We start from the raw sequence: 21768 nt of genomic DNA, 5'->3' as shown, positions 1-21768 counted from the left end.
CATCAAAATAACTATCTCCGCTAGGGAAATGCCCTAAAGCGGATCTATGGGCCAAAAGTCCAGGGATTACTTTAGACGATATCTCCGCCTTACGCTTTTCGATGACACTGTATTTCGCCTGATGACTGCTTATAGGGTCGGCCTTGCCCTTTCGAGTCTGTGCGCAAAGGTACTAAGGCTGCCATAACCTGCTGACTATGCTCAAGCTGTTTTGTCATTGTCATTGACAACACCTCAGCCTGTGTTTGTAATCCCTTATCAATCACCTCCGTCAGCATGGCCATCGGATTGCTTGGCAAGTCCTGAGCCCTCTGCAACAATTCGGCTACCGTCCATCTAGGATCTGCTGATGTAATAAGCTGCTGCGTCTGCTGGTTCCCATTCTGCATTAAACACTGCCTTAAAATTGCCTCTCGGATACCTTCTCCTACGCTTGCTGCTCTAAGTGTGGCAAGCAACTTATCCACAAATTCACCAAGAGGTTCCTGTCTACCTTGCTTAATTCCCATATAGTGAGGATTTGCATTTCCATCCTTCTGCTTGTCAAAAGCCATCCTTACTATCTGGGCTGATGCTTGCAAAACAGGCGGCTGTAAAAGTGCCTGTAACTCTGGTCTCTCGTACTGTCCCGTTCCACACAACTGATCTACTGTTACATCAAATAGTGGATCATTTTGCTGTCTTTGTACTCCAGCTGATTGTCTAGCTAGGTGTTCCCACTCATTCAAAAATGTCATAAATTGAGATGCTGTTAGGATCAGCTTCATAACATTATAAGAATCTCTAGGTAACATATTATAGTTCATGTAAATAAAATCAATCATCTGTCTAGCTGGTTCAGATTGAACCCCAAATTGACTCGCAGTCTGTCGTAATTGAGATAACAATTTCCATGGCAATTGGGTTACATCAGCCTGAAAAACATTTTGCTCCCCAGGGACCTGTGTATACATTACTGGAAGAACTTGATGTGAAGCAGCCAGCTGGCTAAGCCCTTCCTGATCTCCTTCGGCATTTAAGTGTTCTGCAACCTTTCGCCAATACTCTGTGTGCTTTCTCGCATGATCTTTAACACCACCTCCAGGATCTATCGCCCTGTTTGTCTCCTCTCCCTCACCTACTTTCTTCTCCTGTACAATTTGCTCAGCTAAAAGATACGGGGAAGGCTCCTCAGCAGAGTCCTGTGTTACAGATTGTAATTCGACTCTGCCACCTAGTCCTTTTACACACGCAGCCTTCTCCTTTCTTAAATAATCCTGAACCTCTTCTGACAAAGGCAACCCAGCATGTGTAACACTTGCTCCATTTGGGTCCGTATGATCTAATCGTACCCTGGCTTGATAAGCTGCCACTTGCTCAGCACGATGCTGATCCAATGCTGTCATAACCATCTTCCACCATTTTCCACACTCCTTTGCTCGTTTTTCATCACCTAAGCCATGCAGCCACAAGTCTTGTCCAGACTTTTTCCACTGCAATCTTTCAAACACCTCATTTGGGTCCTTAAAATATCCTAACTCTTCTGCATAGATTAACAGCGGCACCAACTCCTTTGTAAAATTTAACTTACACTGTCGCTTTTCTAAAAAGCATATAAATAAATCATACGCTGCCTGCCTATCCATAACCGTATTTAAACGTTAATACCTGTGCGCACAGTCCTCGTTTAAGCAGTTTCCGGCTCTACAGCGTCTTCGGCTTCAAGGCTGTCTTCCCTTTTCTTGCAGCCTCCGGTACTGCTATCCCGGGCCGGCCGTCTTCTTGCCTCCCGGCTTACTGCGAATCTCCCAACGTCCCGAAGAACTTCTGAAACCCTAACGTTTGTCTTCATTAGGGTCCCTGTTCGGGCGCCACTTACTGCAAGAAGGGGGCCGCTTTAACGACCAATTTGATCAGCGGATTCCACTTTATTGAGCATCAGACACATCTTATATACAGTTTGCTATAATTATGCCCACTTGGCAACATACTATTGGTTGCTCTCTAAATGGTTACATCATTGTTTTCACAACTCTGTGGAATTCTTCCATCCGGCCTAATTGCTCTCTTTCCCAGATCTCGCCTCCTCCTTATCTTGCTTGCCTCCCATCTCAGGGGCAGCTGGACTTCAGCATACCAAGCAATCAGCACTTTCTCACATCTCCTACTCCGCCAGTATATTATCAACAGAGAATTCTTCAAGGCCTGAATTGCACAGGTGTTCCTGGGACCCATGTCCCCTCTTGTCCGACAACAGGTACTCAGAAGCAAAGAAAAGTTTAAAGTCTGTTTGACAACGGCTCCTTGGTTCCATCTTAGTTTTATTTGGGGGGATCCTTGAAGGAACATTCTAATAAAACCACACTGTTGGTTGACCTTTCTCACATTCTTTGCATCCATAGAAGCAAGCAAGTTAAAATTAACTATATAGCAAAAGCAATCAATGAAATCAACAATCCAATTTTGATAAGAGATTGTGTCTACCCTGGTAACAACACATCCCATCAAAGTCTTCACACCCATGCCCATGGACAAGGATCAAGGAATCTATAGCTTCCCTCTTCCGTCCCACAGCATCTGACAGACTGATGGTCAGTAGCTAAATCACTGAATGCTGCCAGCATGAGATTGCTTTGTTTTGCCAACCAGCAACTCACTTGGTTGGACTATAATATGATAATTGAAGGCATTTATGATAGCATCTGAGGGTCCGTTTATACCTGCACAAAAATGGGTGATGTAACACATCAAAGATACAAAGCCCAGAGCTGCACCAATTAGCTCATTCTAACACAACTGGCATAAAATATGGGTAAAGAGAACAAGCCTTGCAGCTACACTACCATAACAAGCATGCATTGCTTCCCACTTATCTTACCAGGTCAGGGCACAAACAGGACAGTTGCCTCTTTCAGACAGTCACCAGAAAGGTTTCATCCCACAGTTTTGAACTTACAAGCACAACTCTTTCAGTTTAGGAAGAATGTTGACTTGCTGGAGTGTGTCCAGAGAAGGGCAACAAAGTTGGTGAGGGGCTTGGAACACAAGCCCTATGAGGAGAGGCTGAGGGAGCTGGGATTGCTTAGCCTGAAGAAGGGGAGGCCCGGGGGAGACCTTCTTGCTGTCTACAACCACCTGAAGGGAGGTTATAGACAGGTGGGGGCTGGTCTCTTCTCCCAGAACAAGAGGACACAGTCTCAGGCTGTGCCAGGGGAGGTTTAGGCTGGAGGTTAGGAAGAAGTTTTACACAGAGAGAGTGATTGCCCATTGGAATGTGCTGCCCAAGGAAGTGGTGGAGTCACCATCGCTGGAGGTGTTCAGGAGACTTGACAGGGTGCTTGGTGCCATGGTTTAGTTGGTTGGGTGGTGTTGGATGATAGGTTGGACGCGATGATCTTCAAGCTCTCTTCTAACCTGGTCTATTCTATTCTATTCTATTCTATTCTATTCTATTCTATTCTATTCTATTCTATTCTATTCTATTCTATTCTATTCTATTTTGTTCTTTGTTTCCTGCCTGATCTCTCAAAGGAGAACCTAGATTTTGCCAGTTTCAATTCTTACATTTCCCTTTTCTTATTAATAAAGAAGATTAACCATACCAGTTCTGCCCTGAACACACTGTGCACAGGGATTTAGATACAGACCTACAAACACAGCAAACCCAATCTTCAGCATTGTCTTTTACAACCTGCTTCAAGGGCATGAATGCCACACCTTTGCCTTTTCCTAAGATGGCCAAACATCATAGAAGTGTTTAGTGTCAGCAAGGTCCTCCCTTGACCCATGAGGGTAGGGCTGGCCAGGCTCTATCTCCACAGATAAGGAAAATACCTGTGGGCAGACAGCAAGAGTGAGAAGGCCTCTTCGCTGGGTGGGAGATGACATCCTGAATATTCATAGTTCTGCTCAGTGTAAAATTAAACACAACACAATAATCCATTTTCACTCTGCCTACCACACTGCTCTCCTGATGCTCTGTTTTGCTAAGGAAAGGTACTGAGTCCTATTGTTCCTACTCCTGGGGTTTTTTTTCTTTCCTTTCAAATTTCTCCCAAGGAAAGCCTCCAACATCTTTATATCCTCAATAAAGTTTATTAAACCACCCTTAAAACCACATATAAAATGAAAATTTGAGAACATCACATGCTTTAACTTTTCTTTCTTGTGACATAATGCCTGAGCTGCCCCTTTTCTGTTTTTTTATAACCTAAAATGAAAATGTCTTTTGTGCTACGATCCATTTTGACCTTCACCCAGTAGCACTGACACGGTATTGTGCTTATTCCTTAGAGAACATAGCTTAACACAATCACTAAAGATTTATAAGCACTCATTCTTGCCTATATTTTGACATTCTTACCTAGACCCAACACAAGATGTTTCCAGGTGAAGACTTTTCTTACGTTACACAGTTGACTTATGTTTCTAATGCAGTGTTGCCACACTCTGATTGGTTACATTTCTACTGCCAAGCACTTAAGCAAAGCATACAATAGGTAAATACTAGCAAACAAGCTTCTGAACATATCCAGCCCAATGCTGCCTGGGCTTTCTTTTCAGTTCCTGATAAGGTGTGTATCCCTGGACTCAAGACAAAACATAGCTGTCCCAAAGCTATCTGAAAACAACCCTTCTCCTACACCACCACTGCTTATCAGATGGAGGCTTTGGTGAAAACGTTTGCTGCTGCTGTTCATGTATGAAAACCTTGTTTCAGATGTGGGCAGCTGGGACATTAGAAGAAAACTTGTCCACAAAAAGGTAGCAGCAATAATGGGTGTGGGAGCCTATTCCTCTCTGGCCCCTGTGCACAATATGGTATGAATGAAACCTCACTAAAGATGGCTGCTTTGGGTTTAATAACCCAAGACAACCTCCTCCCCCGAGAAATAATTTGGGAAACAGGAAGCAGAGAGCCATGGGACCCTGCACACAGACACAAGTGCCTCCCCGCAGGCCTGTGGAGTCAATTGCAACCAAGAACCAGCGGCAGTGCTGGAGTGGATGTCACCACAGACATTTCACTCACCATAACACATGAAAAGGTGCATAAAGGCACATGGACCTTTGGGACTAGACTAGACTAGACTAGACTAGACTAGAATAGAATAGAATAGAATAGAATAGGCCAGGTTGGAAGAGATCTTCAAGATTATTGCATCCAACCTATAATCCAACACCACCTAATCAACTAAACCATGCAAGCAAGCACCCCATCAAGTCTCCTCGTAAACATCTCCATCACTGGTGCTTGACCACCTCGCTGGGCAGCACATTCCAATGGGCAATCACTCTCTCTATGAGGAATTTCTTCCTAACATCCAGTCTAAAGCTCCCCTGGCACAGTTTGAGACTGTGTCCTCTTGTTCTGGGACAAGAGACCAGCCCCCATCAGTCTACAACCTCCCTTCAGGTAGTTGCAGACAGCAAGAAGGTCTCCCCTGAGCCTCCCCTTCTTCAGGCTAAGCAACCCCAGCTCCCTCAGCCTCTCCTCATAGGGCTTGTGTTCCCAACCCCTCACCAACTTTGTTGCCCTTCTCTGGACATAGGACATGGGCTAAGTGCCTTACTGTTAGTAAGATCTAGCACTACCTTACAAGGACTTTTTGTGCTCCCAGGGGTGATAGATTCTGATTGCCAAGGACAAATCTCTGCTATGGTGTGGATGCTGTCCCCTCCAGCAACTGTCCCTGCAGGGAGTCGAATCACACAGTTAGTGCCTTTTACCACACAGGTCCTGGCAGCTGAAGCCCAGGAAAGGGGAATATGAGGTTTCGGTTCCACAGGGAAGCCTGAAGGCTTTTGGGCACAGACTATTTCCACTTCTCAGCCAACAATGATGTGTATCCTCAGAGTGAACAGCCCAAAGAGGTGACAGTTAAGGGGATGATTGATACAGGTGTGGATGTTACAATCATATCCTCCAGGCATTGGCCTTTGTCCTGGCCAATGATGTCCACATCAGCTGCTGTGGCAGCAGCAGGTGGCACAAGAACCAGTCCACAAAGTGTGCTCCCTGTCCAGGTAGTCAGCCCTGAGGGGCAAGTGGCTGCTGTTCATCCTCACATAGCTGCGGTGCCTCTGAATCCACGGGGCTGAGACATCTAAAGTATGTGGGGGGTGAATGTCACTACCAATGCCCAGGATTTTTAGTAGGGGCCACTGTGACTGAGGGCACATGTAGGCCTACTATTTCATTATGGTGGCTAACATCAACCCTTGTGTGGATGGACCAGTGGCCCCTACCTGTTGGGGTTTGGTTTAAGCAAGAGGGGACATGGGTCCCAGGAACACCTGTGCAATTCAGGCCTTGAAGGATTCTCTGTTGATAATATAGCAATGGAGTAGGAGCTGTGGGGAAGTGCTGATTGCTTTGGTATGCTGAGCTGCCCCTGAGAAGAGGCAAGCAAGATAAGGAGGAGGCGAGGTCTGGGAAAAAGAGCAATTAGACTGAGTAGAAAAATTCCACAGAGTAGTGAAAACAATGATGTAACCTTTTAGAGAGAAACCAATAGTATGTGTTAAATTAGAATAGAATTAACTATGCATAAGATAAGACTATGAATAATGAAGTGTGGAACAATAAAGTTGGATGATTACTATCACTCATATTGAGTGCTGTCATCCCTGTCTCCGTTCTCGCCACCTACCCAATGAAAATCACTGAGCCATCAAAGAACTGCCAAAGGAACTGCTGCAACAATCCTATTTAGAACCATCTCAGATCCTGTGGAATACTCTGGTTTTGTAATTAAGAAAAAAAATCAGGGAAGTAGAGGCTGCTTCAGGACTTGAGACAAGTGAATAATGTACTGGAAAGTATGGATTCTTCACAGCCTGGAATGCCCTCACCAGCAATGATGCCTGAGAAATGGAATAGCTGTATTATTGATTTGAAGGATTGTTTCTTTATCATCCCACTGAATCCTGATGATGCTCCAGAATTTGCCTTCACAGTCCCTGTGACTAATAATAGCGAACCCAGTCAGTGAACTGTGTTGCCTCAAGGCATGAAAAACAGCCCCACAATTTGTCAATGGTGTGTAGCACAGGCATTAGCCCATGTCAGAGCACAATATCACACCATGTAGTGTTACCACTATATGCATGCTGTGCTAATTGCTACACAGACAGAGGACGTGCTGAGTGCAGTTGTGCCTGATGTGACAGAAGTCTTGAGGAAATATGGGATAGAAATAGCCCCAGAGAAGGTGCAGCACCAAGCACCTTGGAAATGTTTGGGACTAAAAATCTTAGATCAAACAATTGAGCCACAAGTGATACAAATTCAGCAATCTGTGACCACCCTTAATGATTTGCAGAAATTACTTGGAGCTGTAAACTGGATAAGACATTTGCTAGGTCTTAGTATGACCCTGCTAGCTCCTTATTTGACTTACTGAAGGGAAACCCTGATCTTTTGTCTCCTCAATGCTTGACTGCAAAAGCACAACCTGCACTAAAGCAAGCGGAGCTTGCCATTGCCATGGGAACAAACCCATCCCAGTACAAACTGGTTCCCTGTTGGTTTGGAACTGGAGGTTCTGGTGTGTCCCAGGCCCAGGCAGAAAGGCACCACAAGGTCTGCAGGAGCCATTCCAAATACCCTGGGATGCAGGAAACCCTGCACAGGGTGAAGAAGGCCAACTGCAGCTGTGTTGCAGCAGTAGGAGTGTGGCCACCCAGACACAGACATTGTCCTCCCCTGGACTCAGCACGGTTGTAGACACATCTGGATGCTTGGTGTCTGGATGTTGCATTCTCCAGACTAAAAGAGCATAGGAGGAACTGGGGAGGCTGAGAGGAGATCTGACAGGATGGGGATTGACATCTCTGTGGAGAGGCTGAGGGACCTGGGCTGCTTCAGCCTGCTGAATGGAGGCACAGGGCACTGCCAAAGCAGTGTGCACATGGGTGAAGGCAGGTTTCAGAGAGGATGGAGTTCTTCTAGGGTGTGGGAAGAGACCAAAACCTTCACAAAGTGCAGCTTGGAAGGTTCAGAGTGGAGATGAGGCCAAATAAATGTCTCTCAAAGGGCAGAGCAGCTATGCATGAGGCCATCCAGAGGTGTCAGGAAATAGCGAAGAGATATGAGACAGCTCAGGGAAGGGATGGAAATGGCAGGGGGAGAGCTGGGAGGGGAAGAAAGACTGGTGTCAGCAGCGTGAAGGGAAAGAGCTGCAGGCATGGGGCAATGCAGGACAGGCAGCTGTAGAGATGGCCAAAGGCTCTGGCAAGGCTGAGAGGCCCAACAGGACCAAGGTCTTTATGCCCTTGGCTTTGGCACTTGCCTATGCCACCAAGGCCTGTGAGGAGAAACTTGGCTTTGAGGCTTTGAGGTTCTTCTATTCCAAGAGCAGTGGTCAGGGCTTGGCCTTTCTGCTTCCTAGAACAAAGGCAAGTTTTTCTGCCCTGTACTTTGCCTTTGTCTCCCTGCAATCCTGGCCTCTAACAGGCTGCTCTAACGAGTCCCTGGGGAGCCTTTGTCAGTAACAAGCCTCAGTGAGGCCAATCAGTGCTTCAGGATACTTTGGAGTTTTCTTCTGCCTTGGACTTCTTGAGAGGCTTCTTGGCAGTACCTTGGCAGAGTCTCCTGCCAGTGCCTAAGGATGATGTAATCAGCCCCAAATACTCCATGGGGCTCATTAAATACTGCTGAACCTCTAATTATTGCCAAGGTTTCTGCAGCTAATTGGAGAGGTTATTATTGCACAAAGCATCTGATAAAAAGTATTTTAAAGGTATAGTTCATTACTTTTCCGCAGGAGTTTTGACTTTGTAAGCAAAACACAGCAATCCTGTCAAGGTCCTACCCTGGTCACTGCTCGTCCTCACTCCCCACTGCCCCCAGCAGAGCCCAGAGCCACAGGTGAGGGACAGGATCTGCCTTGCCAGGGGCTGGGGGTCAGGGCTTGGCCCTTTGGATCAATGAGACCCCTCCAGGTGTCCTCAGCAGCAGAGCCACCTTGAGCTGCTTGTCCTGACCTGTCAGCACTGCCTCAGTTCTCTGCTCTCACCAGACTGTGAAGACACTTTCCTTGTAGTGTCCCCCAGTGGAACCTATTAACACTACAAGAAACTTCAGAGTTTGAATCCAACTTTGACTTCTGGAGATGTTTCATCAGCCTTCTCTCAGTCCCTGAGGTTTACCTGGCACCAAATCCACCACAGGACTCCTTTAAATGCCCTGGGCTGATCATAGAGCTGGGCCAGGCTCCTGGGCTGCATGGAGCTCTGTCCAGGAGCAGCTCCTCTGCACCACACAGCAGGTCTGAGGGCATCTCAGGGCATCTCAGTGAGATGAGGAAGGCAGAGAGAGCTTCAAGGCAGCCAGGACTGGGAGGATGCTGAGAGCTCACTGGAGGAGAAGTCACTGCATTTGCTGACAGGGTGAGTCTGTGGTTGCAGGGCAGTGCAGCTGCAGTTCCTGGAGGCATCTCCTAAAGCTGGGGCTGTGTGCTGGGGCAGGGACTCTGCTGCCTGCCAGGCTCAGATCTCAAGCAGCCCAGGAGCTCTTCATGCAGCTTTGGTGAGAAACTGTGGCTGGAAGGAGCCACTCTTGGCAGGGCAAGGTAAGGCAGGGCAGGGCAGGGCAGGGTCCTTCTGCTGTGGAGAGGCTGCTGTGAGTCAGGGCTGCTCTCAGCTCCAGCTCATTTCCAGAACATTTTCAGTGGGACTTTTCCTGACTATGTTCAGGCCAGGGATTCCTGGCCCAGTCTCTCCTCTCCTGAATTTTTGCTTCCACTGTCTCTGGCCTGGCTGGTGAGGAGGAAAACTCAGCTGTGCCTTTAGAGCAGGGACTGAGACTCTTAAACCATCACACAGAGCTTTACTGGGAACCTCATCTAGTGCCTACACTCCTCACCTGAAGGCATTCCTGAGTGTCTGTCCGTCCCTCTCCTTGCCTGTCTCAGATGCTCTTTCTATTGCTGATGGCTCTCTGGGCATGGAAGCTTCAGCTGCAGTCAGGCACAGACACTGTGAGATCTTCTTTACAGGTGGAGCCACAGCAATGAGGTGTCCCAGCTGTACTGAGCCTGTGAAGCTCTGGGCAGTGCAGGGTGTGAGGCTGGGAATGACCTGAATGCAGGAGCTGCCGTGGTCATGCCTTGGCTGTGTCCTTGAGGTGTCCATCCAGGCTGTGCTGCCTTCCAGGGGACACTGAGCCAAGTGTCTCCTGAACTAGAAGTGGGATGCTGAGACCCTGAGACACTGAGTGCTGTGTGGTGGATCCCTCTGGTCTCAGCAGTGTCTGGTGGCTTCTCAGGGTGACATGGGAGCATGGTCACCCTCCAGCTGAGGTGCAGAGCAGAGTGACTTAGAGTCCATGGGGAGCTCTCCCACTCTTGCCTTTTACCCTAAACCAGAACCAAGCAGTGCTCCAGATTTGGAGCTGAAGGAAGGTCCCTGAGAAGCAGTAGGTGTCTATGTGACAGGGGAGAGTCTGTGAGGAGTGGGTTTGGCTGTGCTGAGAGAATTCTCTTCTGACTTGTCACTGTCTCCTTCTCTCGTGACAGTGCCTCATGGCCAGAGGCAGCAGATGTCCAACAGCAGCTCCATCACCCACTTCCTCCTCCTGCCATTCCCAGGCACAAGGCAGCTGCAGCTCCTGCACTTCTGGCTGTTCCTGGCCATCTACCTGGCTGCCCTGCTGGGCAATGGCCTCATCATCATCACCATAGCCTGGGACCACCACCTCCACACCCCCATGTACTTCTTCCTCCTCAACCTCGCCCTCCTTGACCTGGGCTCAATCTCCACTACTGTGCCAAAATCAATGGACAATTCCCTGAGGCACACCAGGGACATCTCCTATGCAGGATGTGCTGCACAGGTCTTCCTTGTATTTTTCTTGCTTACTGCAGAGTATTTTCTCCTCACCATCATGTCCTACGATCGCTATGTTGCCATCTGCAGACCCCTGCACTATGAGACCCTCCTGGGCACCAGAGTTTGTCTCCACCTGGCAGCAGCTGCCTGGGCCTGTGGATTTCTCCACGCTCTGCTGCACACAGCCAATACATTTTCCCTGCCCCTCTGCCAGGGCAATGCTCTGCACCAGTTCTTCTGTGAAATCCCCCAGATCCTCAAGCTCTCCTGCTCCACATCCTACCTCAGGGAACTTTGGCTCCTCGTGGCCAGTGTCTGTTTAGCATTTGTCTGTTTCGTGTTGATTGTGGTGTCCTATGTGCAGATCTTCAGGGCAGTGCTGAGGATCCCCTCTCAGCAGGGACGCCACAAAGCCTTTGCCACCTGCCTCCCTCACCTGGCTGTCGTCTCCCTGTTTTTCAGCACTGGCTTCTTTGCTTACCTGAAGCCCTCCTCCATCTCCTCCCCATCCCTGGACCTGGTGGTGTCAGTTCTGTACTCAGTGGTGCCTCCAGCAGTGAACCCTCTCATCTACAGCCTGAGGAACCAGGAGCTCAAGGCTGCCCTGAACCAACTGATCCCTGGATGCTTTCAGAAGCAATAAACTCTTCTGCAGAGCAGTTCTGCTGTCACTCAGTGCAGGCCCAGCTTGGCTTCTGTACTTGGTGGTGGTGTCTTCCTCTTTATAAAACTGTCATCCCTTTTCTAACACATTCTCTGTTTTCTGAGTTTGTGCAGTAGGACCATTGCTTTCTTTGGTTGAAATAATAAAGAACTTTTGTGTAACATTTTCCTTCCTGTGATCCTTCCTCCAGAACATCTCCGGAGCTTGTAGGCCAAGGTCCTGTGCAGTTCTGGGGGAGGGAAATAAATAAAGAACCTTTTAGTAAAAGTTTTGTTTCCTGAGTACCTTCCTCCAAGCCTCCTCTGGAGCTTCAGGGACAGGTCCTGTGTGCAGAGGCAGAGGGGCAAAAAGTCCCAGCATAGCAGCACTGCCAGGGAGCACCAGCACCTGGACTTCCAGGGCTGTTCCCTTTCCACTTCAAGCCTCTCCTGGGTCAGTGCAAGGCCTGAGTACTGTGGCAGCTTGGTCATTGGTCTGCTGCATGCCAGTCCTGTGACCACAGGCAGGGACAGGCCATGGGAACTACTCTGACTGAGCTGGACACCAAGAGCAGTTCCACAAAGACAGATGATCTGCTCAGGGCACAGTCTGAAGGCTTAGGGCTTCATGCAAGGTGTCTCTCCAGAGCAGGCCCGAGAAAGTGCCCCAGTGATGCAAACAGCAGGGAACAGCTCAAGTGTGAGTGTGCAGGGCTGGGGCACACAGCAGTCTCCTGACACAGACAGGCCTCCTGCAAGAGGCCTGAAGGAGCAGCAGAGCAGGCTGTGATCTGTGTCTCTGTTCACTGCACACCCTGAGGAAGCTGTCCCAGGGTAATCATCCTGCTCTAGCCACTCACCACCACCATTTCCACCACCGGCCTCTCACCACAACTTGCAAAGATTCTTTGTCCCCCAGTTGCAGGTCACAGGCTCAGGAGGTCAGCAGTGGCTGCTGGCATTGCACAGATCAGATGCAATCATGGACATGGTGTGTGGGGTGAGAGGAACCTGAGTGAGCACAAACACCATCAGCTGTGGCTGGGGTACCAAGGCACTGGAGGTGTGAGGAGCCTCCCAGCCTCTGGCAGGGGCAGCAGGACGCCAAGGACACTCTGCCTGCTGAAGTGCAAAGCCTGTGTGAGTGATGGAGAAAGACTATCTGAACATCCTGAGGGGCGGCAGCAGTTCATGAGGCCAGCTCAGGTGTGGACACCTGACAGAGCTCTGACATTTCTGTGTGTGACTGCAGCACAAACCTCCCTGTCCCAGGGAGATTCCTCTCATGTGTCCTGCACAGGCTCATTGCAAATGTTGCTGTCTGCTCACATCACCCTTCCTGGGCTGTGCCCTGAAATGTGCACAGAGTCATCAGAGACGTTCTGGCTCCTTAGAAAAGGCATCTTCAAGAAGGCCAAGAAGGAGGCTGGGGCAAAGTCCAGGCTGGTCCCCCTCAGAACAGTTGTGATGCTGGGTTAAAAGTGGTAGGTCAGACACTCCTGCAGCCATCTGCAGGCTCTTGCAGGACAAGAGAGAGATCATCAAACCTGTGTGGGCAGGGGCAAGAGGATATTTTGTGCCTGGACCTTAGCCAGGGGGTTGCCATGGTATCCCATGATCTCATTAGAGCCAGACTGGTGACAGCAGGACTGAAGGAATGGATGAGGTGTTGGATGGGAAGGTGAGTGGTGGATCAAGCCCAAAAGTCACCAGGGTAGAGTCTTCCTGGCAACCACTTCCCAGTGGCATCCCTCAGGGCAAGCCCTTCAGCCAGCACTGTGCAATCTCTTCATCTGCTCCCTGCACCTTCTGACCCAGGGCCTCTGAAGCTCCTTTGGGGATGAGGCCAAACTGGGCACAGGGCTTGAGGGACCTCCTCTGCTTAACCCTGCCCTGAGCAGGGTCATTGGACGATGATGTGCAGGGATCTCTTCCACAGATCACCAGGACAGAGCCAGCAGCTCCTCTGAGAAAGGTTTCTCCACTCAGAGCCTTGGTAGGAAATCTGCCAGACGGATTGGATGAAACTTTGATCTGCTCAGGCTCTGGCCACAAGGAGGGTGATGGTTGGGTGTGGGATCATGTGGTCAGTTGTGTCTCAGGAGCTCATCATTCAGGAGTAAGCCAATGAGTGTGAAGGGGCTGTGAGGTCACTTCTGCCTGGGGAGGGGATTGGCCAGCAGCAGGAACACAGCTGGAAAGGGACTGTGAGGTTTTTTCTGTCTGTGAGGAAGAGGTTATTAGTTTATGAATATGAAATATGAATTATAGTAATAGTAATTGTATTAATTACTAAAATTATTACTAACCAATGAATCACCATTTTATCTAGATAATCTAGTGAACAATTGTGAAATACATCCCATAAGTGGTTTAGTATTTATAATTTGGACTCAATCAGGATATTTACAGAGTTAATTTCTATTACTATAATGCAGTCTGCAATTCCACTGCTTGTCCACCAGATGGAGACTCGACTCTGGCAACTGCTAAGTATATACAGAGATATTACACTGTGTATCAGAGGACTGGACTACAAAGATTATCCTGCTAGACTCGGGTGCTTTCATCTGTTAGTGAGTACAAAGCAGGTGGAAGTTACTCTGTGTCCTTTGTTTGTAGCAAGGTTAGGCTCTGGCAGACTGCTGACTCCTGGCTGGTCCAGACAGTGACAGTGGGTGGCAACCTTCTCCCTTCCATGGCAACAGAGAGGGAATGGACCTTAGGCTAGCTATTAAGCAGGTTCCCTTCACCGTACTCAGGCGCCTCCTTCTGGACAGCAGGGTCAGCCCGGCAGGGCCAGTAGGGCTGGTCCCGGGATGGGGTTGGCCCTCACAGAGTTGGCCTGCATAGTTGGGCGGGGCCACGGTTCCCAGTAGGCAGGCTTGGAGGTTTCTGATGTGGCATGATTGTAGACAGGGTTGGACCCAGCAGGGGTCAGCCTGGTAGCAACAGGCTGCAGGGCTGGCATGGATGACCCCAGGGAATAGAATAGAATAGAATAGAATAGAATAGAATAGAATAGAATAGAATAGAATAGAATAGAATAGAATAGACCAGGTTGGAAGAGACATTCAAGATCATCGCTTCCAACCTATCATCCAATGCCACCCAACCAACTAACCCATGGCACCAAGCACCCTGTCAAGTCTCCTCCTGAACACCTCCAGCCATGGCGACTCCACCACCTCCCCGGGCAGCCCATTCCAATGGGCAATCACTCTCTCTGTGTAAAACTTCCTCCTGACCTCCAGCCTGAACCTCCCCTGGCACAGCCTGAGATTGTGTCCTCTTGTTCTGGTACAGGCTGCCTGGGAGAAGAGACCAACCTCTGCCTGTCTACAACTTCCCTTAAGGTAGTTGTAGACAGCAATGAGGTCACCCCTGAGTCTTCTCTTTTCCAGGCTAAGCAACCCCAGCTCCCTGAGCCTCTCCACATAGGGCATGTGTTCCAAGCCCCTCACCAACCTTGTTGCCCTTCTCTGGACACCTTCCAGCAAGTCAACCTCCTTCCTAAACTGAGGGGCCCAGAACTGGACACAGTACTTGAGGTGTGGCCTAACCAGTACAGTGTACAGGGGCAGAACGACCTCTCTGCTCCTGCTGGCCACACTGTTCCTGATGCAGGCCAGGATGCCATTGGCCCTCTTGGCTGCCTGGGCACACTGCTGGCTCATGTTAAGCCTACCATCAATCAGCACCCCCAGGTCCCTCTCTGCCTGGCTGCTCTCTAGCCACTCTGACCCCAGCCTGTAGCACTGCATTGGGTTGCTGTGGCCAATGTGCAGAACCCGGCACTTGGATGTGTTCAATCTTGTGCCCTTGGACTCTGCCCATCTGTCCAGCCTGTCGAGGTCCCTCTGCAGAGCCTCTCTACCCTCCAGCAGATCAACTCCTGCCCCCAGCTTGGTGTCGTCAGCAAATTTACTGATGAAGAACTCAATGCCTCAATGGCACAGGGCCCAGCACTGATCCTTGGGGCACACCACTAGTGACTGGCTGCCAGCTGGATGTGGCACCATTCACCACCACTGTCGTGGGATGGAAGGGGTAAGGCCAAGAAGCCTCCTCCCTTCCCCCTTTGTAAAGTAAAAGGGAAAAAAAAATTGAAGGGAAAGGAAAAAAAAACTCGCAAGCTGAATTAGCAAAGCAGTGGAGCTATATTTACAAAGCAATGTAGAGTATGCAGGGGAATATTTACAAATTTACAATATCTACAATATATACAAAGATATACAACAGAGTAACACAGAAATGAGAGTAAACCCCTCGGCAGAGAGGGGGTTCCCCACCTCCGCTCTCCCCTCTTTCCCCCCTTTCCCCAGATTAGGTTAGAAGAGAGAGAGAGCGAAAGAAAGAAGTTAAAAGCAGTTTTGTGTTAATTGGAAAAGAGTTAATATACAGGCCTGGTATCTTGTTTTCAAGGCCGAGGCCTTGGCAGAAAGCCCAGCACAGGCAGAGCTGCTGCACGAAGCAATGACGGAAGCAAGACTGACTGAGAAGTGCTGGAAATGTCCAGTATAGTCCCAGCTCAGAAGGTGCTTCCTCCCACTTTACCAATGAAATAGTTTAGACTATTCCTTCCGTTTACCAACTTCCGTCCACCATATTCCCTTTCTTAAGGGGGCAACGTCAACCGGCCACAGTCCACCCCTTCTGAACAATTTCATTGGCTGTTCATACTGTCCATCCAATCCAAAACGATATTTACAGTTCGTGAGTAAAGTTCATAGTCCATTCCGGCTATGCTCAGATGTAGATGATTCAAAAGTCCAAGAAAATCAGAAAATGAGAAAAATGGAAAACAGTTCATTTCTTCACCGACGAAGCAAAGAAAAGGGAAACAGGGATTCTCAGGGTCTCTTAGTTGACTCAGGGCTCTCAGGGATCTCAGGGTTCGTGCACCGTAGATTCCTCGTTGATTCTTCCTTTGGACGCGATGTAGTTGTACAACAGTTCAAAGTTAACCTCTTTCAGCTAAAGTTAGATTTCTTTGTGGAATACACTGAATTTCACCATTCTCTTGCATTACCCAATAAGTGTGACCCGGACCTTCAGCTGAAACCACCCCTCGGACAGGTTTAGCCTCTCCTGAGGGTGAAAATACCCAAACAGTTTTGCCTAACAGATTCTTTTCTCTAACAACAGGAACTCTATCACCTTCTACTTTCTGTAGCAAATCTGAATGTGCAGGTCCAGCTCGGTTCACTGAACCTCTACTATTTACCAGCCAGGTTGCTTGTGCTAAATGTTTTTCCCAGTTTTTTAAAGATCCACCTCCCATGGCTTTGAGAGTGGTCTTCAACAAACCGTTGTAGCGTTCAATCTTCCCTGAAGCTGGTGCATAGTAGGGAATGTGGAATATCCACTCAATACCATGCTCTTTTGCCCAGCTCTTTACAAGGTTGTTCTTGAAATGAGTTCCGTTGTCTGACTCAATCCTCTCTGGAGTTCCGTGTCTCCACAGGATTTGTCTCTCCAGACCAAGAATGGTGTTGCGTGCAGTTGCATGTGGAACTGGATAAGTTTCCAACCATCCAGTGTTTGCCTCTACCATAGTAAGCACGTACTGCTTACCAGAACGAGAACGTGGTAGAGTGATGTAGTCAATCTGCCAAGCTTCACCATACTTGTACTTGGACCATCTGTCACCATACCACAAGGGCTTAAGTCGTTTTGCCTGCTTAATAGCAGCACAAATGTCACAGTCATGGATGACTTGTGTGATAGCATCCATGGAAATGTCTATGGATCTGTCACGAGCCCATTGGTATGTTGCATCTCTGCCTTGATGTCCTGACGAATCGTGAGCCCACCGAGCTAAGAATATCTCACCTTGGTGTTTCCAGTCGAGATCAAGATTAGAGTCCATGTCTACTTGAGAAACTCTTGCAGCTAGATCTGCCTGATGGTTGTGTTGCTGTTCCTCAGTAGCTTTGCTCTTAGGAATGTGAGCATCGATGTGTCTCACTTTCACTGGAATTCTCTCGATTCGATCAGCAATGTCCTGCCATAGGTTGGCTGCCCAAATGGGTTTTCCTTTCCTCTGCCAACCATTCTTCTTCCAGTTCTTTAGCCAACCCCATAGAGCATTGGCTACCGTCCATGAGTTGGTGTAGAGATAAAGCTTTGGCCATCTCTCACATTCAGCCACGTCAAGAGCTAGCTGGACAGCTTTTACCTCTGCGAACTGACTGGATTCTCCTTCTCCGTCTTTCACCTCTGCAACTCGGCGTGTTGGACTCCACACTGCAGACTTCCACCTTTGCTTGTTTCCAACAAGACGACAGGAACCGTCTGTGAACAAAGCATATTTCTTTTCATCATCAGAAAGGTCATTGTAAGGAGGAGCTTCCTCAGCACGAGTTACTTTCTCCTCTGGACGTTTGGCACAGTTGATGCCTTCAGGCCAACTTGAGATCACCTCCACTAGACCAGGTCTTTCAAGATTTCCCATTCGAGCTCTCTGTGTTATCAGAGCCATCCACTTAGACCATGTTGAGTCTGTGGCATGATGTGGTGTGGATCCTTTGCCTTTGAACATCCAATTCCAAACTGGTAATCTGGGAGCTAGAAGAAGTTGTGATTCAGTTCCAATCACTTCAGAAGATGCTTTTACTCCTTCATAGGCAGCTAAAATTTCTTTCTCTGTTATCACAGTATCACAGTATCACTTAGGTTGGAAAGGACCTCGGGGATCATCGAGTCCAACCTGACACTACAGACCCCATGACTAGACCATGGCACCAAGTGCCACGTCCAATCTCCCCTTGAATGCCTCCAGGGTCGATGACTCAACCACCTCCCTGGGCAACCCGTTCCAATGCCGAATGACTCGCTCGGTGAAGAACTTCCTCCTCACCTCGAGTCTAAACCTCCCCTGGCGCAGCTTGAGACTGTGTCCCCTTGTTCTGGTGCTGGTTGCCTGGGAGAAGAGGCCAACTCCCTCCTGGCTACAACCACCTTTCAGGTAGTTGTAGAGGGCAATAAGGTCACCCCTGAGCCTCCTCTTCTCCAGGCTAAACAATCCCAGCTCCCTCAGCCTCTCCTCATAGGGCTTGTGTTCAAGGCCTCTCACCAGCCTTGTTGCCCTTCTCTGGACACGCTCAAGTGTTTCAATGTCCTTCTTAAACTGAGGGGCCCAGAACTGGACACAGTACTCAAGGTGCGGCCTTACCAAAGCAGAGTACAGGGGCACTATGACCTCCCTGCTCCTGCTGGCCACACTATTCCTAATGCAGGCCAGGATGCTATTGGCCCTCCTGGCCACCTGAGCACACTGCTGGCTCATATTCAGGTGGCTGTCGATCAGCACACCCAGGTCCCTCTCTGTCTGGGAGCTCTTCAGCCACTCCGACCCCAGCCTATAGCTCTGCATGGGATTGCCATAGCCAAAGTGCAGCACTCGGCACTTGGACTTGTTGAAAGCCATCCCATTGGACTCTGCCCATCTGTCCAGTCGGTCGAGGTCCCTCTGCAGAGCCTTTCTACCCTCTAATTGACTAACATCTGCCCCTAACTTTGTGTCATCTGCAAACTTGCTGATGACTGACTCTACCCCTTCATCCATATCATCAACGAATATGTTGAAGAGGACAGGGCCCAGCACTGATCCCTGGGGGACACCACTGGTGACTGGCCTCCAGCTGGATGCGGCACTGTTCACAACCACTCTCTGGGCCCGGCCCTCCAGCCAGTTCCTAACCCAGCACAGAGTGTAGTGGTCCAATCCACAGGCTGACAGCTTAGTCAGCAGTTTGCTGTGGGGGACGGTGTCAAAGGCCTTGCTGAAGTCTAGGTAGACCACATCCACAGGCCTCCCCACATCCACCAGGCGGGTCACCTGATCATAGAAAGAGATCAGGTTGGAGAGGCAGGATCTGCCCTTCCTGAATCCATGTTGGCTGGACCTGAGCCCTTGGCCATCCTTCAGGTGCGCAGTTATTGCCGCCAGGATAATCTGCTCCATCACTTTCCCTGGCACTCAGGTCAGGCTGACTGGCCTGGTGTTTCCAGGTTCCTCCATCTGACCCTTCTTGTGGATGGGGACCACATTGGCCAGTTTCCAGTCATCTGGGACCTCACCTGTGAGCCAGGACTGGAGGAAAATGATGGAGAGTGGCCTAGCTAGCACATCCGCCAGCTCTCTCAGCACCCTAGGATGGATCCCATCTGGTCCCATGGACTTGTGAATATCTAAGTGGCTCAGCAGGTCCCGAACTAATTCCTCATGGATTTCCGGGGTATTACACTGCTCCCCGACCCCATCGCCCAGCTCCGGAGGCCACTCGTCCTGAACTCCTGCCTTGCTGTTAAACATTGAGGCAAAGAAGGTGTTCAGGACCTCAGCTTTCTCCTCATCTTCAGTCACCGTGTTCCCCTCCAGGTCCACTAGGGAGTTCAGGTTCTTCCTGCCCTTCTTCTTATTGTTAATATATTTATAAAAATGCTTTTTATTGTCTTTGACAGAGGTGGCCAGCTTCAGTTCCAGCTGGGCCTTTGCCTCCCTAATTTTATTCCTACATAATCTAACAGCTTCCTTGAACATACCTCGAGAAGCCTTCCTCTCCTTCCAAAGGTGATACAGCCTCCTCTTCCCCCTTAAATCCTCCAGGAGCTGCTTGCTCATCCAGGCCGGTCGCCTTCCCCGCCGGCTCGTCTTTCGGCACGTGGGAACTGCCAGTTCCTGTGCCTTCAAGAGCTCCTGTTTGAAGTAGGTCCAACCCTCCTGAACCCCTTGGTTCATGAAGGCTGGTACCCAGGGGACTTTACAAACAAGTTTCTTAAATAGGCTGAAGTTCGCCCTTCGGAAGTCCCAGGTGAAGGTTCTGTTGGTGCTCCTCCCAATCTCCCTGCATATTGAAAACTTCACTATCTCGTGGTCACTGCACCCTAGGCAGCCTCCCACGATCACGTCTCCCACCAGCCCTTCTCTATTGGAGAACAGCAGGTCAAGCAGAGCCTGTCCCCTGGTAGGCTCGCTTAACAGCTGTGTCAGGAAGCAGTCCTCCATTCACTCCAGGAATCTTCTGGACAACTTCCTCTCTGCTGAATTAAATTTCCAGCAGATATCTGAATTCCCGCACAAGGACAAGATCTGATGATCTTGAGACAGCCTCCAGTTGCTTGTAGAATAATTCATCAGCCTCCTCATCCTGGTTGGGTGGTCTGTAACAGACTCCAACCAGGATGTCAGATTTCTTAGGCTGCCCTCTGATTTTAACCCACAGGCTCTCAATCCCCTCATTTTCTGCCTCCAGTTCTGTGGTAGAGAGTGACTCCCTAATATACAGAGCCACCCCTCCTGCTCTCTCGCCTGTCTCTCCTAAAGAGCCTGTAACCCCCTGTGCAGCACTCCAATCGTGCATGTTATCCCACCATGTTTCTGAGATGGCGACTACCTCATAGTCACCCTGGTAGACCAGGACTTCCAGCTCCTCTTGCTTATTGCCCAGGCTGCGTGCATGGTTGTGACCGTTTGAAGCTGTGCCTTTAAAAAAGGCACAGTGCTGGGACACTCTGGCTGAATGTTTTGGAATAATAATGAAAACAATCAGATATTCTAAACAAATTTCACTGGTAGATTGGTAGAATGCAACTTTAAGTTTGAGTGCAGTTGGAATTTTTCTCAGTTTCTCTCTGTCCTGCTTTTCCAGCCTGTCTGCTTCTGAGCAGCCAGAGTTTGACCTTGGATACCAGATAAGCACTAATCCTGCATGTGCTTTCTTGAGGCCTAACAAAATGTCATGCTTATTAACTACCTTTTCTTTCTCTCTAGCCACTCTTGGGAAAAAAGGGAGGTAGGGGGAGAGAGGGGGGTACACAGGGGGAACTCTCCTCTGTCCAGAGGAGAGAGTTTTGTTCCTGTATTTTTCTTTGCTGTATATTTCTGTATATATACTGTAAATGCTGGATATTGTGTGTATATATAACCTGCATTTCATTTTTGCTTGTAAATGTAGCATATCCTTTTGCTTCTCCGACTGAGTTAGCTGTGGTGGTTTTTTTTGACTCTTTGTGGGGGAGGGAGAGCTAGGCCTTCTCTCAACCCTCAACAGGGAGGAACCAGACAGTTCACCTTCTCTGTGTGCATGTAAATCACAAAGGGGCCTCTGCTAAGTCCCTTCCCTTGAAACTTGCTGTAAATCAGTAGGGGTCTATCCGAAGATAGCAGACACTGAACACAGCCTGAACTGCTGAACTTTTAGGCCAGAGCACAGGCTTAACTGAATATTAACTTCTGCACCCAGAGAAGTGGAGAACCTAATTTAAAGAAATATAGGATGTATAAAGCAGAGAGGGTTTGTGTGAAGG

The 21768-nt window shown here is 49.0% G+C and overlaps 2 protein-coding genes across 2 annotated transcripts in view; one reads left to right on the top strand and one right to left on the bottom strand.

Moving 5' to 3' along the window:
- LOC137456512 (zinc finger protein 850-like) overlaps positions 1–21768 on the bottom strand; it is a 231161-nt gene that overhangs the window by 18292 nt on the left and 191101 nt on the right.
- LOC137456468 (olfactory receptor 14A16-like) lies at positions 10523–11455 on the top strand. Its single transcript, XM_068167935.1, has one exon. The coding sequence runs from the start codon at positions 10523–10525 to the stop codon at positions 11453–11455; it is 933 nt and encodes a 310-aa protein (XP_068024036.1).

The sequence above is a fragment of the Melanerpes formicivorus genome, unplaced genomic scaffold, assembly GCF_026170545.1.
Source record: "Melanerpes formicivorus ecotype bairdi unplaced genomic scaffold, bMelFor1.0.p_v2 SCAF_126, whole genome shotgun sequence".
In the NCBI taxonomy this organism is placed as follows: domain Eukaryota; kingdom Metazoa; phylum Chordata; class Aves; order Piciformes; family Picidae; genus Melanerpes; species Melanerpes formicivorus.
The sequence above is the reverse complement of the archived record's forward strand: the minus strand, read 5'-3'. Positions and strand labels throughout refer to the sequence as shown.

Bases quoted from the DNA above. Each gene is read 5' to 3' on its own strand.
- LOC137456468 (XM_068167935.1), top strand. From the start codon at position 10,523: ATGTCCAACAGCAGCTCCATCACCCACTTCCTCCTCCTGCCATTCCCA.